The sequence below is a fragment of the Propithecus coquereli genome, unplaced genomic scaffold (assembly GCF_000956105.1).
Source record: "Propithecus coquereli isolate 6110/MARCELLA unplaced genomic scaffold, Pcoq_1.0 Scaffold605, whole genome shotgun sequence".
NCBI lineage: Eukaryota > Metazoa > Chordata > Mammalia > Primates > Indriidae > Propithecus > Propithecus coquereli.
The window spans coordinates 644,356-661,450 of NW_012152008.1; the positions used below are offsets into that span (position 1 = coordinate 644,356).

Consider the following 17,095-nt stretch of genomic DNA (forward strand, 5'->3'; position numbering starts at 1 on the left):
GTGAGGCCTCAGAATCTTGCTTAACCCGCCTCCCCAGGTAGCCGTCATTCACATCCAGCTTCGGCCTCCCGTGGAAACCACTTTGCATCCCTGGCCCACTCTCTGGGGCCTGGGCCCTCACATGCTCCTCCCCGGCCCTTTCCTTCCAGACTTTGTGAAGACAGAGCGGGACGAGGCCAGCGGGCAGAAGTCCCTGAGGAGCCTCACCAGCCACGACCCCATGAAGCAGTGGGAACCCGCGGGCAGGTAGGGTGGGGCGTGCCGGGGATTCGGTACAAACTGGTGTGGCCCTGCGGACCCCGGGCCCGGGAAGGTAGATGCAGAGAAACCACGGACGCAGGGAACAGGAAGCTCCAGCCCAGGAAAGATGCTCTCTGGAGTCTCCTGACCACAAACCCACATTGCTGGGGAGGTTTGTGTGCCTGCGACAAAGCCTGGGAGCCACTCTGTCTGGGACAGTTCAGTTCAGCTCGCACCGCATGTCCGGATCTAGAGGAACCATGGCAGACAGGTGCAGTCCCTGACTTAGGAACTCGCGGCCTAGTCCGGGAAGAAGCGACTGCAGAGAGGATTGAGGGATTCCAAGTCAACACATGGTTGCCATGTCTTCCGGGGGCCTGGGACATCAGCAGTCATGGGGGTCTGTGACCAACTAAACCCCGTCCTGATACTAACAGGGAAATCACTGGGGGAAAATACACACAGGTTGCTCTTGGCAGAGGCTGAACGGGGATTAATAGGGATGTTAGAGTCTGTATCACTAGGGGACAGCGTCCTCAATCGCAGCATTGCCTCAACCTGCTGCAGTGGTCTTGAGTTCCAGAATCCAGCCAGCAAGTGTTCCCCTCCCTCGGGTCCCCACACTGCCTGTCCCCTTGGCCCTCGCCCTCACCCCACCCAGCCCTGTGCACACGGGAGCTCCCATCTCTAGCCCACCGCCTGGTCCACTTCCAGCCTCCGGTGGTCCCAGCCTTGGGCACTCAAGCACTCCTTTCACCCTTCTCCCACGTGCCCTCAGCAAGTGCATCCTGGCTCCGAAGTGTCTGCTGGGTTCCAGAGTCAGGATCCGTGTAGGGAAACGAGTTCTTTTCCATTTTGACTAGGACGAGAACCAGCACGTATTTCTTAAGCAGGCGTCAGCGGCTGGGATGTGGCTGGGAACCAGGCTGGTTGCGCAGATGGGAGCCGCGAGCGTTCCTTGTAACCTGTACACACAGAACTCGGTTCTCCTGAGGTCACTGCCTGACACAGAGGCAGCGTGCAGCGTGTGTGTCTTTTGGGGCCACCTCGTCTAGGACACCCCCTCCACAGTTTTAAGCAGACTGCCCCCATGCCAGGCGCCAGCCTTGACCTCTGTGACCTTACTCATTTCTCCAAACACCTGCATGGCTATCCGCTCCCTGATATTGCACACACGCCTGTGCAGGCCAGCATGTCCCAGATGAACCCCAGCTTCTTCCATCCTCCCCGCCTGCGCACTGGCCTTCAGACCATCTCGGGACAGACAAAGTCCCTTTTGCCTCAGGGCCTTTGTACGTACTGCCAAGAACATCCTCCCCTCCCTTCTCTCTTACCTGCTCATGTTCTTATCTCAGCTGAAAGACCTCCTCAAACTGGGCCCCAAACCTCCTGTTAGTCTCCCTCTCTACTTCCTGTTACACTCAGACTCCAGCACTACAGAAACACCACTTCTCTCTGCCACTGAGCTGGCGCTGAGCTGCCTGTTGTGTTGTTTGTTTCTCCCATCAAATGTGAGTTCCGAGAGAATACAGCCAGTGGCTGCCTCCCTCGTTCACAACCCTAGTCCCTCCTGGGCCAGGGCCTGGTGGCTAGGCACTCGGTGAGGACTGTGTTGCATGCATGGGTGGGTGGATGGATGGATGAATCCACTGCCCAAGAAGTGAAGGGGCTGAGAGCCTGAGACAGCCCGAGGGATACCAGAGGACATGGTCCTTGGGCTGGTGCTGCCCTCCAGAAGGGAAGGAGTTGCTGAGATGTGACTCTGTGTCTTCCCTGCAGGGCCCCTCCATGCGGCGGCTCCAGCATCACAGAAATCATGAACCCCAACTACATGGGGGTGGGGCCCTTTGGGCAGCCGACGTCCCTGCACGGGAAGCAGATCCTGTCCCCCGACCAGCAGCCCACAGCCTGGAGCTATGACCAGCCACCCAAGGACTCCTCCCTGGGGCCGGGAAGGGGAGACAACCCTCCAACACCTCCCTGCCAGCCGCCCCTGTCACCCAAGAAGTTTTCGTCCTCAACGGCAAACCGGGGGCCCTGCCTCAGGACACAGGAGTCAAGGTGACCGTCCTCATCATTGAGCCCTCTCTCTTCCCTGCTGACAGGGGTCCCCCAGGTTTTCACCCTAGAACGGAGCCTCGAAGGGCAGGGATTTGTGTCTGCTTCACTCACTACTTATCCTCGGGGCCTGGAACATGGCAGGCACTCAGGATGTGTTTGTGGAATCTCCCATGTCCTAATGCAACTTGATTTAAAAAAAGGAAAAGGATAGAAATTTGTAACAATACTGCCCCCAGAAAAGCAACCTCCTGTAAAATCTACATTTATTGAAAAATGTTTCTAGAACCTGTGAACCCTCAGGCATCTTCCACTCCCCGGAGGACACCATGGAACAGGGGTAGGATTTCCGTGTAGAGCCCCTACCAACCTTGAGTTCCCCTTTCTCTTCTCAACCACAAGGGTCCCTGTTCCTTGTGCAACTTCCTAGTGTCCCCTGTGGGGGATGATTAGAAGCTGGAACCAGGAATGCAAAAGGGAGGCAGAGCGGCCAGCCCGCAGAGGGACAGGGGTTTGGCCATGGGCCTTTGGGGAAGCCCAGGGGGTCAGAGAGCACTGACCCGAGTGGAACTGGCCCGGGCAGAGGGGCGGGGCAGCCGAGGAGTGACGTCAGCACTTCCCAAAGCCCCGGCTGCTCTTGAGTGCGCGGCCAAACGAGCAGAGCCGGCCCACGAGCCCCTCGTGGGAACGTAGAGGGAGCCCTGCCCGTTTTTAGTACGCATGGGATGACAGACGGACGTGAAAAGTGCAGGCGTCATTAACAATGACATAGACATGCAAAGTGCCACGAGCGTTGTCTTCCCTCGGGGGGCTGCCTTTACGGGGTTATAATGACGGGGTTATAACGAGGCTTGCAGCCTCTCTCCCCTAACACTTGTTCTTTCTCCTTCTTTTCTCCACGTGGGTTCCCTGGCGGTGCTGCCTGCCTCAGGTTGTAGAAGCCGGCGAAGGGAGCGCTTCACCTCACTCAGCCCCCAGCTCCAACCTTCCCGTGCTCGGCCCGGCAAGGCTGTCCTCTGCATGGAGGAATAGTTGGCAGTTTTGTTCCTTAAGCTTTTCCCCTAAAAAATGAATAGATGAAAGAAAGGAAGGAAGGGAGGGAGGAAGAGAAGGACAGGACAGGACAGCGTTGCCCTAGGGCCCAGCTGTGTCTCTTTATCTCTGGTTTTCAGAATTTGTATTAATATTTTAGACTCTGGTCATTCCCTAAGAAACTCAAGGGGAGGAGAAACAGTCTCAGTTTCCTCCCCTGGAAAGCTGAGGACAAAAGCCACTGTATGGTGGGTATCAGGGTGCCTGTTTGGCAAGGGCCACCTCTTCGGCGACCCAGGGAAATGGAGCTCTAAGCGACCACTAAGAACAAGGAGCGTATTTGTTTAAGCAAATGTTGTTAAGTTCCCAAAGTCAGTGGATCCTTTTGAACACAGATTGGTGGGGACCGTGCTCCCTCCAGCCCCCTGGGCAACAGCGGCAGATGGGCATGCATAGGGAAGACCGCAGCTTCCATGCTGGCCTGCACCCCTCTCCGCCACCCAGGTTCCCGGCTCAGCCTGAGCAAAGGCTGTGGCAAGGGGGGTGTCACCAGCACTGTCGGTGTTCTCCTGCCATTGCCCAGGGCCAAGTGGGGTGACTGGCCATCCTGTTTTGCCCAGTACTGACACAGTTTTGGCACTAAAAGTCCCACATCTGAGGAAACCCTTCAATCCTGGGCAAACAAGGATGACTGGTCACCTACACCTGAGTCTGGTTAGGAGGCGGACTCTGCTCAGACCCTGGCCAGTGCTTTGCTTGTTTAGAGAAGGAGAGAGACTTGCAGTCTCCCGAGTCTGAGAAGTAGAGTCACTTGCCACAAGAATTAACTCTGTCCCCTGGGGACTGGTTCACTGATTCAACAACTGTGGCCTGCCATGGGAGTTGACTTCCTGTTACCTTTGGTCGGGGCTAAGACTTATTTTTGCATTTTTTGTGTTGCCCCCAGTATTCCCCCAGCTGCCCCCGCCTAACCTTCCCCTCTCCAACGGTGACAGAAGCTTGGCCCTAGAGGGAAGACTCACCGGTCTCTGTTGGCTCTTCTCCTAGGGGAGTGAGCTTCAGAATCACAAAGAGGCTCGTGCCAGGGCTCTCTTCTTGGTCTGCCCCCAAATCCCCGAGGCAAGGCCCCTTCTCTCAGTTCAGCCACTGAGAGGGGAGTCAGGTGTCAGGACCTCTTGCTCCTTCATCTGAAAGCTTTTGGTTGTGGCTGTTTGTACACTCCTGCACCCTGTCCCTTAGGCTAATTCAGCGAAGGCCTCTGAGTGTCCCGTGGGGGTGCAGAAGAGGGCCCCGTGCGGAGGCAGCTTGCTGAAGTCCTGGTTCGAGGCCCTGGCATTTCTAGTTATGCACCTGCTTCCTGATCTTTTCAAAAACTAACGGGCAAAATCCCTGAGTGTACAGTCAAGCCCCCTTCGGTGCCCCCTGGAGACTAGCCTTCCCTGAGCCCCATGGCATCTCATTGGCACCTGTGCAAGGACGACATCCCACCTCTGTCCCCTGAGCCCGCGCCTGCTCCCTGCTGAGGCCTTGGAGCGGTGTCTCCACACACGCTCCGTCCGTAACTAACGGGCATCACGGCCCCAAGAGCTCAGGTTCCCAGGGCCCCACATGTCTGCACCATAGCTCCTCGTTTTGCAGAAAGCAGAACCCAGCACGCTCCCCTGGGAGATTCTGCTGTCGGTCAGAAAGTGAAACGTGTTCCCGTTCCTCATTCTCATAACCTGCTCCACAGGAAATCACCGAAAGTGAGAGCAGTGATAAGTCGGAAAACAAACCTGCCAAGACAGCTCTTGCCTGCTTTGGGTGATGACGTGGAATTCTGTCCTTGCCCGTCAGTCAAACAGGCCTGTCTTCTTGTCACTGGTCTTTGTTTCCTCAAGACTCACAAATGCACGAGTTCCCTCTGATTTTTACCGCGACCATTTGCTCCCTCCTATGATGAGTTAAGATGATACAGCGAGTGTTACAGCAGGTGGTTCCAAGGACAAACCGAGTGGCACAGGGAGAGTTGGAGAATCGAAGTTTATTCGCCGGCAGGCTTAGAGGGATCTTGCCACTAAATTCCGAGCCCCCTTTACCCGATTTTTCCCTTATTAAGTTGGGGTGGTCTGGGGGTCTCAGGTGGCTAATGTGCCAGGATATAGGTTAGTTGATATGCCAGGTAATAGGTTAGTTGTTGTGCCAGGTAATAGGTTAGTATTATGTTTTTTTGGTTTTTTTTTTATTTTTATTTTTTATTTTTTTTTATTTCAGCATATTATGGGGGTACAGATGATTAGGTTACATATGATGCCCTTGCCCTCCCTCCCCCCCAAGTCCGAGCTTCAAGTGTGTCCATTCCCCCGAGTATTATGTTGATGTAGGTCTTCCGTGAGGGGTGGGGTCTCAGGTGGCTGATGCGCCAAGTAATAGATGGGGGTTTTCTTTATCAAAGAGATGAGGGCCACACCACTGGGAGCCCTCCAAGAGAGGAGTCCATGTGGCTGGGGATACGGTGTCCTCTAGGAATGCCAGTCCCCTGAGCAAGGTTCTTGTTCGTGGCTGCTTTGCTGTGCCTGGGCCAGTGCCTCACAGGGCAGTGGTTTCCCGTGCGTTTGGCAGATGGAGCTTCTTGAGCTGAGACCCAGCCGTGCACATAAGGGTCAGCAGAATTGCTGGGGGCAGGGGAGAGGCTGGGGAGGGAAGCCAGGAAAGGAGGCCTGGCAGCGCGGTGAGGGCAGGGGCTGTGGGGGGCAGGCTCACCTGGGGAGGGTGGGGGCTGGCACTGCCGGGATGCAAAGGATCACGCTTCCGTTTCTCCTGTGAAACCTCCAGTGGGGTTCCCCTCGCTCACTGATGCCCTGAGGTGAGTAGTTTTTATGGGAAAAGGTCCCAGGCCAGGACTGAGATCGCCCATGAGGACAATACCATTAACACAGTTCTGTCTCCTTTTCTTCATCGAGGTGAAATGGGCATAAGTTTAACTGTTTCCAAATGAACAATCTGGTGGCATTCCGTACATTTCCCAACGTTATGCACCTCTATCTAGTTCCAAAACGGTTTTATCGCCCCAGAAGAAAAGCTCCAGGAAGACTCCCCATGTCTCCTCTCCTGAGCGCACCCTTCCCTGTCTGGCTCTAGGCCCGGCGACCTGGGGAAGAGCGGAGCGGAAGCGCTGCTGCCGGAGGACCTGCCGCTGACGAAGCCAGAGATGTTCGAGAACCCGCTGTACGGGTCCGTGAGCTCCTTCCCTAAGCCGGCGCCCAGGAAGGAGCAGGAATCGCCCAAAATGCTGCGGAAGGAGCCCCCGCCCTGCCCGGACCTGGGGCTCTTGTCTCCCAGCGTCGCGCTCACCAAAGCCCAGGAGGCCGAGCGCAGCGAGGGGACAGGCAAGCAGGTGCCGGCGCCCCGACTGCGCTCCTTCACCTGCTCGGCCCCCGCTGAGGGCAGGGCGGCCACTGGGGACAAGAGCCAAGGGAAGCCGAAGGCCCCAGCCGGCTCCCAGGCCCCAGTACCGGCCAAGAGGCCCATCAAGCCTTCCAGGTCGGAAATGAGCCAGCAGACGCCACCGGCCCCGACGCGGCCTCCCCTGCCCATCAAGAGCCCAGCCGTCCTGCACCTGCAGCACTCCAAGGGCCGCGACTACCGCGACAACAGCGAGCTCCCGCACCACGGCAAGCACCGGACGGAGGAGGGGCCGCTCAGCAGGACGGCCGCACAGGTGTGTGCTCGGCTGCACGTGGGCTCACATGCACGTGTGTGTGCCCGTGTGTGTGCACATGGGCGTGTCATCGTCCTGGGAGCTGCTCCATGCGGAAGGGCTGGAGTCAGGATTTGAACCCAGGCCTCTGTGTTCCCCGACCCCCGACCCCTGACCCTGCATCGCCTCTGCGGCAGTTGTTGAAAGGGGCGAAGGGGGGGCTGTGCCCCGTGTCGGGCCTGGAGGAATAAAGCTCCAAGAAGAAAAGGAACCTAGATCATTTATAGTTCATCGTCACCATCATTAGCATCAGTACTTAAGCTTTCCCCAGCGTTTTAGAGACTTCAGGCACAGTATCCCCTTCCTTCCTATAAAATAGATTTCTTTTTATAGGAAATGAATGAGCAAATGAGTATAGCAAAATGAATAGTGATTAGGAACAGACTCTGGAGCCAGACTGCTGGATTTAAATCCTAGCTCTCCTGTGCTGGCTCTGGGCCTTGGGCCTCAGTTTACTTATCTGTAAAAAGGGGCTATTAATGGCACCTGCTTCATAAATGTATAGGGAGAATTACATTTTATAGACTATTATGTATTATTACTATACATTATCATTTATATAGAAGTCATATTTATGTTATACGGTACATATAATTTTGTATATTATCTATGCTAGATATACATATTGCCTATATGTATATATTAATGTATATTAGAATATATGTGAAGTGCTTAGAACGGCATGTGCTGGCTCTTTTCTGCTGTGTGTCCAAGGAAGCCCAGCCTAGCCCATAGTATACGGGGACGCGGGGCCACTTAGTTAAATTTGGCTGGTGACATGAGCCCTGACAGCCCTTCTGTTCTTTCCCACAGTGAAGCCCTTGGTGAGCTGCTGGCGAGTCGGGAGCCCAGAGGAGCAGTGCGAAGGCCCTCGGACCCTGGCCGGGCCCTCTGGCTGGCTCCTCCCACCAGCTTCCTACGCAAGGCTTTGTGTTTTTCAGCAAAGGGCCCGGCTTCCGTGTGGTCCAAGGAGCGCGCTGCCTGCAAAACTTGGCATCAGATGCCAAGGTTTAGAAGGACTATGTGCACCAGACAGGCAACAGCCCACCCGGGTCCCCAGCTTGACCTTGGTACTTGGGACCCCAGTGCCTTGTTTGGGTCGCCATTTTGAAGAAAAGAACTGAAGAGCTGATTTGAAGGTGGAGATATAAATAATAATAATATTAATAATAATACTGGCCACATGGATCGAGCTCTCACCATGTGCCAAGTGCCGTGCTAAGTGCTTTATGAACATTGCGTCAGGACGACCTCGGGAGTGGAGTCTCCAGCCAACTAAAACCACGTGCCCAAACCCAACGGTTCAAGACAGCATGTGTCCGAGGGGTTTGGACAAAGCATTAAGAAGGCCAGCGCCCACCTGGAGCCAGACAAGAGTACAAAGATTCTGTCCTATCCAGCGTCAGTGATGTCAGCTGCTTTGGCTAAAGCCCCAGGGCGGGGGTGGGGTGGGGGGTTCTGGCACAGCTGGGCGAGGGCAGGGACCTGCCCGGCTTCTCGGTTCCTCCGTGGAAGGTGCAGGAAAATCAGCTCCTACCCCCTGGCAGAGAGATCTGGCCTCAGCCTGGGCTGCAGATGCGAGGCCCGTGCTGGGTTCCTCACACCCTCCTCGAGGTGGGCAGCCTGCCGTGGGCTGGGCCGAGCCCCTGCCACTCATCCCATCGTGCTAGTAGAGGAGCCTTGGCTCTGAAAGCCGAGCTCCCCGGCCCGGCCACCAGGGAGGACAGGCCTCTCAGCCCCAGGCTCTCAGCGTAGCGCAGCTTTTTTCCTCCAAGCTCTGTGGCTTTCGGCTCTGCTTCCTTGGATTCTAGGAGAATAGATTGGTGATGTCCTTCCTTGTGCTGCTTTTTGACGTAACAGTTAATGTAGGGAACCAAGTCCAGATGTGTGTGTGAGTCCAAGAGAACGGGTACGCGCCCCACATTCCCACAGGTGTTGTCTGCGTGACCAATAAATTGTGCCTTTCTCACTCAGCTCCCGTCTCTGTGGCATTTTTTTCTCCGACATTCAGAGCTGCAGACACATTTCTAGACTGCAGGGCCCACAGAGAGCTGCCCGGGGAGGGGAGGCAGCTGAGGTTCGTGGTGGTGGTGGCCGGCAGGCATTGCCCTGAGCGGATGGGCCACCACAGAGCCAGCTTGGAGCTGGGCCGGGGCCAGGAGCAGGGGTGGGCATCCTCCATATGCACATCTTCCTGGACTGTGAGCGCCCTGCAGCCACCTAACTCCCAAAAGCATCCCCCAGACACCTGCTGTCTTGCAGCCCACAAGCACTTGAGAGCATGCCCCAGCCCAGAGTCCCAGAGGCACGGCACAAGGTATGGTGGCCCTAGCTCGGGCTGCTCGGCCTCTGCTTCTGTCATAGACATCAGGCCTGGGCTCCAGGCAGAGCTTGAGCGAGCAGTGTCCTTGAGCAGTGTCCTTGGCAGCAAACCATTCACTGCCCAGCCACAGTGGCACGTGGAGCCCACTGGGACCGGTGCTCCTCACCTCTACTCAGCTGGGGTCCCTCACCCTGCAGGCTCACTTCCTGGTCTCCATGTGGAGCCCAGCCCAAGTCCCCAGGCCCCAGCCTTTTGATTGAGAGCAAGGGCCAGGGTGGAGGGGGAGCTGGGGACACCCAGACATTCTTCAGGCCCTCCATCACCAGCACCGAGAACTGAGAACCAGGGCACGATGCCCGTGGCTCCTGGGGAACACACTAGCCGCCAGGGTGGGCTGGCCGGCTGCCCCAGGTGCCTGCAAGCTGCTCGCCCACAGGGAGAGCAAAGAGCTCGAGCCCCCATGCCCGCCTGGGATGGGCGTCTAGGCACTCCCCACTGTTTTGCGGGTTCCCAGGAGAAGCAAGCAGGGAAGTGGCAGCATGGGGCGTGCCTGTGCTCACATCTTCTGCTCTGACTTCTAATCACCTGAGCAAATGCAGTGCCCTTGTCTCTCTTCCCTGACAGTCCAACCGAAGGCTGCTTTGAGGACCCGGCTTTGCACGCGGACGGACAACGGGAGCCCTCCCGCTGCCCAGAACCAGACACGCTGTGACTTTAGAAATTGTCATCCTTGTCCTTTCAATCTCTCAGCCCTGCCCCTACCCCAGAGGTCCCTGAGCACATTTCTCCTTGGGCTCTGGGCTACCACCATCTCCTGGGGTCCACTCCAACCAGATCTCTCTCCTGTCTCTCCTTCCTGACAATTCTAGGCCCCCCAGAAACCCAGTCCCCGCCATGGCAGGGTGAGGGAGGAACAGACATTCTCACCTCTTTGTCACCTAAGTGACTCACCTCCATCTTCACGAAGCTCCATAACCAAGAAGGCAGATCAATTATCAAGTTTCCTCACCGAAGTGTCCCCTGCCCCTAAAATGAATTCTATCTCCCCTGGGACAGCAGATGCTGCTACAGTCACTTTTTTTTCAAAAAACGAATGTTTCCTTCTTTGCATGAATACACGAAAGCTGGTTGGCGGTGGCAGATTCTGTGTCAACGAGGAGGTGTTGTTTTCATAACAGTCAGTCCCCAGTAGCAGCTCGTTCCCGGTCTCTCACCCCTTGGGTGGAGGCCAGTGGCTGCGGCCCCTCACCACTCTTGGGGATGGGTCAGCCATGCCAGCTCCTCCTGCCTCCTGGGATTCAGATGTTTATCCACTTGTTTCCACCCCAATAGGAGGGGAATTAGTGAGTCATTCAGAAAAGCTCTCTCCCCCAGCTACCTTCCCTAACCCCAACCTACCGGGTTCTCATCTTCACATATTCTTAAAATAGCTCCTTTCTCTGGCAAACTAATTTCCATGGAGACCCAGCTATGGGAAGGCCCAGAAGCTTCCTGCAAGGCAGTGAGCTCAGCTCTCAGCCTTCACTCCAGCAGAGACCCTTTATAATGCAAATGTCTGGTCTCACCCCACAGATGCCCCCCAATTCCACTTTGGGGATCTGCACTGGCCGGGGCAGCACTGGCAGGTGGAGCCGAGGTGCAGACTGTACTTTCTCGTTGTTTTCAGCTGGGCAGCGGGTCTGCACCGCTCAGTTCTCTCTTAGGCCACAGCAGACCGAGCCGCTGGGCATCAGTGAGTGCTCTTATACCAGGGTGTACAGCTCATGACCTTCCCTCATGCTCTCAATGACACACATGCTGATGGCAGGAGTCAGAGCTTGGGGGGGTCGGCACTTTTATTGAAAGAAGCCTGGGGAGAGGGCGTATCCTGGGCTGCAGTACCTGACAGGATGGGGTTTAAATATATTGTCTGTTGTTTCCTGAAACTATGATCTCACACAGGCCATTCAGCTTTTCTGAGCCTCAGTCTCATCTATAAAATGGGGGACTGTACCTTCTGCCTGGTGTAGTTGGCAAGGATTGAAGGAGACCGTGTCTACAATGGCTGCCCTTGTCTGGCTCAGTGCCCAGTGTGTTGTGGGGGGTCCATTGAATGTCATCCCCGTCCCTCTCCCTGGGAGACAAGGGTCACTTCTGACCTGGGCTCTTGTGGACCATAGGAACATCCGAGAAGGTGAAGGCAAGAGTGTGAGTAAATAAGTGAGGCAGGAAATCCAGGGGCAAGTGGAGGCTGTGAAAGCCCTTAAAGGTCAGGGAACCAGTTGAGGCCAAGTGGGCTCATCGAGGCCAAGGAGGGGCTCATCGAGGCCCATGGGCTAGGTCAGGCAATCAGCATCTACTGGCATCTAGTGGGCAGGGGCCAGGGATGCCACTGATCAGTGAACAGGGCAACACTTCTTTCCCCCAGTCCTCGGATGCCTTTTACCGTCTGCCACCAGGAATCCTGTCCAGCCGCTGATGGACCAGAGCGAAGCAATGTGAGCCTGGGACGAGCATGCCTCCACTTCACAGGTAGCTCCCGGAGGAACTCACCCACCGGGAACCGGACAGGGGCTCTCAGTCTTGGCACAACTGACACTTGGGCAGGATCAGTCTTTGGCATGGGGCTGTCCCGTGCACAGTTCAGCAACATCCCCAGCCTCTGCCCACTAGATGCCAGTGGCCCCGAGACAGTCATTGCTAAATGCCCCCAGTGTGGAGGGGGTGGCAGAATCACCCCGGCAAGGAAAAAACGCCCGGGAACAACTCCCCCGAAAAAAAGGTCCCCGGGGTGAAAGGGAAGAAAACGAATCCGAAAACGAAAAAAAAAAAAAACCGGAAAAGGGGAGGACACAGCTGTTCCCCATCTGTGCAATGTCACCAGGCCAATGGGCTCCTTCTGTTTCAAGGGGCAAAGACGGAGGGCTGCGGGGGTCACCTCAGGAGTGGCTCTGCCACCAGGCTGCATGGAAGTGAGGAAGCCTTGGCTGTCAGGACGTGGGAGGCCCCCTGAAGCCTGAGCCAGCCCTGGGGCCCTGGCATCTTGTAGGCCCATTGGAAGCCCGGTAGATCCCACGGCGGTGTCCACTCTGTGGCTTCTCCCCTCTGTTTTGTCCCCAGTTGGTCCTCACCCTCTGCGTAGGAGGCCCTCTCTTGGTACGTCCTGCATTTAAAACTGCCAGGAACACTGGTTTGGGGTTGGTAAATCTCCACCTGCCTTATTAGCTTGGGTTCCCCAGAAACAGACTCTGAGACGAAGATTCCAGTGCAAGCGAAGTGTTTGGGAGTGACCCAGGAAACACTCCAGTGCCGAGGCAGGGAGGGAAGGAAGCCACAGAGACGCCCTTCTGAGCAGGGAGCCAAAGCAGGTAGCTGCTGTGGCCAGCTGGGCTCACCGTGCAGGCGCCAGCATCGAGCACACACCTGTGCCACGCCGTGAGGAGAGAGCTGGGTGCGCGCTGGTGTGTCTGCTCTTATGAGTCACAGCTAAGGGCTGCCTCGGAGAGGGGTGTTAATTCCTCAGCCCTCCTGGCCTGTGTAGCAAAGCCGATTCTCAGGCCTAAAGAGCGGCAGGCGGGAGTGGGCTGCAGCACCGTGCCTTGCGTAGCTTTGGTGCCACCGGACAGAGTTCTAGTGCCAGGCCACTGGCTGTCGGGGCTGGGTCTAGAAGAAAGGAAGGATGGATGGATGGATGGATGGAAAGGACGTGAGCAGGTGAATGGAGGGTCAGGCAAAGACGTCTGCCCGAAGCTGCTTGTTTGCTGAGTGCAAAAGTCTGCTGAAAACAGCTGACCTGTGTGGACGTTGTTAAAGAAATTAGCAAACGGCCCTGACCCTTTGCACGTGTCCTTGGAAATAAATACGGGGAGGAACGTGGCTGAGGGGGCCATTTTCTTCTTCAGACTTTGGCTTCTCCCCGTCTCTCTAAACACTATGTGTTTCGAGTAATTATTCATTCCTTCGCTACCGAGCTCACGAGCGAAAAGCAGCCGCAACAAGCGGTGACCCCAACGTGATTCAGGAATCCGCGCGTCCAGTGAAGTTTTTGTCGTCCAGACTACGAGGGGAATCAGCCCGGTAAGGGACAGTCCCACCCACTGCTTTGGGAAAGGGACCGAGGTGCATCGTTTCAGAAGGGGGTTTCTAAGATGGGGAGAGAGGTGAGGAAAGATCAGCGAATCTATCTGCGCACTTGCAGTGACTCTTAAAAGCTGCTCAGTGTTCTGTTCAACCAAAAGCCAAAAGTTCAACAGCAGCTCTTACGTGCAGTAAGGCAACATTGCCCCAGGTTCCCAGATGAGGGTACGTTAGATTTAGAACTCTGGGGGCGAGTAGGGCAGCTTTTTAAGAAGAATTTTGGGCAGGGGGTCCCTGTGCCCCTTGCTGTGGTGCTACATGGAGCCTGGTGCGAACAGTGCTGACTCCTTTACATGTTCCTACGGGTTCTAATCCGTTGGAACGCACTCCTCCTCCTCCTCCTCCTCCTCCTCCTCCACCGTCTGCTCCACCAGAGCGGCCGGCTTTCCCTGCCAAGAAGGAGCAAGCCATCCCCTGCCATAAAATTTCCGAATCCTGAGCCATTCTCTCCACCATCGCCTTCTGCAGTTCAACAGGAGGAGCAGCTACCTCCTCCTCCCACTCTCAAAGGGGATCTCTGTTCCTCCCCTAGTAAACCATCTGCTTTTCAACATTGTCTATAAGAGGGCCAATCTTTACGGGGATGAGATTTGCTAGAACAATGGAATCTTCTTCTAACTACCCAGCCTTTTCAATAGGGGCCACTTCTCAGGTGCATCCAATACCACCCACACCTTTACAATGCACCCCGCCACAGTGATCAACCCCATTCCAGATGCTGGAATTAGCAAAGATGTTTAAGCAGCTATTATAACTACACTCAAGGACATAAAGGAAAATACTCTTGAAACAAACACAAAGATAGGAAATCTCAGAGAAATAGACATTTAAAAAAGGCAACCGAGAAGGTGGGGAGAGACTGGGAGGGGTGAGAGATGAAAAATTACCTGTTGGATACAATGTACACTATTTGGGTGATGGGTACACTAAAAGCCTAGACTTTACCACTATGTGATATATCTGTAAAAAAAACCCACTTGTATTCCCTAAATCTAATGAAATAAAAAAATTTTTTTGTTTAAAAAGAATGAAGGTAAAGACATTTCAGATAAAACAGAATTTGATACTACCAGATCTACAAAAAACACTAAAGGAATTTCTTCAGACCGATGGGATATAACAGGTGGAAACTCAGCTTCAGGAAGGAATGAAAAGCACTGGAAACAGTAAATATATGGAGAAACGTGGAAGACTTTCTCTTAATTTTTTAAAATATGACTAAAGAAATAATCAACATTTTAACATTTTATTGCAGGGTTTAGAATGTATACAGGTGTCATACCCATGACAATTGTAGCATAAAGGACAGAAGGGTGTAAATGGAGCTATATGATTACAAGGTTTACACGTTTGCCATGAAGTGTGGCCATATTAACTCTAAATAGGCTGTGATGTATATTTTAATCTCTAGAGCAACTGCTACAAAAGGGGGGTTCTTGAGGAGCTGTGCTTCCGTTGGTGCTCTCTGCTTCCACATCCATGTTTCTGGTCTTCTGCCCATTTTCTGTCCCATTCTGGACCCTGCCTCCCCAAAACACCACTAAGGAAAGGCTGTGTGTAAGGCAGACGTCACTGAAAATTTGGAGTAATGGATGGTTGCTACATCATAGAACAAAAAGTCAACAATTTACAAACAACTATTAGATTTCTTTGTACTTAAAATTCTTCAGTCACCTGACCACCGGAAATTTCTCTCTGATCTACTTTCTCTGAGCCCCCCCATTTCCCCTGCACTTGCCCTCCCCCTCCTGAGAACTCTCCACAATCTTCTTACTTTGTCCTGTTGAGCAACAAGATTCTGTCTATTCAAAGCCCCCCTGCCCATGCTTGGGGGTGTGTGTTTTGCGGGGGGGTGTCAGCGCTTCACAACAGCTATGGCATTTAAGGTGTTCTACTGCAAAAAAAAAAAAAAAAACCCAATTTCTCCTCTGTAAAATTCCACTACCAGCTTTTAAACCTATTTTTCTTCCTTCCTATGTGTAGATAGACCATTGAGGCATATCCTGGCTCCATTCTCTATTAAACAGAGCAAATGAGCTCAGATCCAAACTCCCACAATCCACTTACCCAGGCTCTGAGCCAAACAAGAGCCTTAGAAGCATCAAAACCCACCCTCAATGGCTATCGTTACTGAAGTATGCCCCCTGGGGTCCCACTCGCCACTCCAAGTGGCTTATTCACTCAAAATATATGAGTACCTCCTGCATGCTAGTCACACAGTGCTTGTCCTGTTATATCCATAACTCTCCCTAAGATAAATTTTTCTGAAGGCTGCTAAGAGGGTAAAAAATGTCTCTATATCATGTCCTTGTTACTGATAAACACTGGGCCACCTTAGGGCCAGCTTAAGAAACCCAAGCCTGACTTACAAGCTTTGCGCCAGTCATCTTTTGCTGTATAACAGCCTCAAAACTGAAAACAATGACAACCTTTATTCTGCTCACAAATCTGTGACTTGGGCAGGGCTTGTTGGGGACAGCTTGTCTCAGCTCCACTCAGCATCACTGGGTGTGCTTGAAGGTGGGGACTGGAACCATATGAAGGTTCATTCCTTTGCAAGTCTGCTGGGTGATGCCGGTTCTTGCGGGGACCTTGGCCGGGCTGTGGCTGGAACACCTACGTGTGGTTTTGCCATGTGACTCTCTGGCTTCCTCACAACACTGTGGCCGGGTTCCAAGAGCCAGGAGGGAGAAAGATAGAAAAAGAGAACCAGGTGGAAGCCATATTGCTTTTTTTGTTTTGTTTTGTTTTTTTGAGGCATGCGGAGCTCTGTCACCCAGGCTAGAGTGCAGTGGCTCGATCATAGCTCACTGCAACCTCAAACTCCTGGACTGAAGAGATGCTCTTGTCTCAACCTCCTGAGTAGCTGGGACTACAGGCATGCACCACCACACCTGGCTAATTTTTAAAAAAAAAAAATTTTTCGTAGTGATGAAGTCTTGCTGTGTGGCCCAGGCTGGTCGTGAACTCCTAGGCTCAAGTGGTCCTCCTGCCTTGGCCTCCCAAAGTGCTGGGATTGCAGGCGTGAGCCATCGTGCCTGTCCCCTATCATCTTTTATGAGCTAGTCCCTGACGTCATGCGGAATCACTTCTGCTTTCTATTTGAAGCTCATGCTTGAGGGGGAGGGGACCAAACCTTTTGATGGGCGAAATGGCAAAGAACTCGCAGACATGTTTCAAACCCCCCCACAGCCTTGAACAGAAATGTCGATCACACTGAAAGTTTTTCTGACGGGCTCCAATGAGAGGAAAATCACACTGCACAAATCCACAGAAAGCTACTTTAAAATCCTCATTGCCCATCTTTCTCCCAAAGAACTGCATGACAGCCCAGCTGCCCTGCTCCCCACCCCAGTCTCCCTCACAGCCTCTCTCCATCCTAGCTCCTGCCCCCGCCCCCGTTTCAGAAAGTGAAGTTTAGACTTGCACCTTTCCCCGATCTCCATAGTCCATCTCTACCAATTCCCGTCAATTGAACCCACAGTCCTTCCTCTTTAGGAAGGTCGGAGGGGGTAGGTTGCTACTCTTTAATATTTTTCACATATGCGTATACATGTGTGTGTATACACACATACACATTTATATAT

The 17,095-nt window shown here is 54.0% G+C and overlaps 1 protein-coding gene across 1 annotated transcript in view; it reads left to right on the forward strand.

The window, feature by feature from the left end:
- INPP5D (inositol polyphosphate-5-phosphatase, 145kDa) overlaps positions 1-8,473 on the forward strand; it is a 46,829-nt gene extending 38,356 nt beyond the window's left edge. Inside the window, exons 20-22 of the mRNA XM_012659325.1 lie at positions 2,020-2,301; positions 6,451-7,030; positions 7,883-8,473. Coding sequence (XP_012514779.1) covers positions 2,020-2,301; positions 6,451-7,030; positions 7,883-7,885 — 865 coding nt within the window. The 3' untranslated portion in view covers positions 7,886-8,473. The remainder of the gene's footprint in view (positions 1-2,019; positions 2,302-6,450; positions 7,031-7,882) is intronic.
- The last annotated feature ends 8,622 nt before the right edge of the window (positions 8,474-17,095 follow it).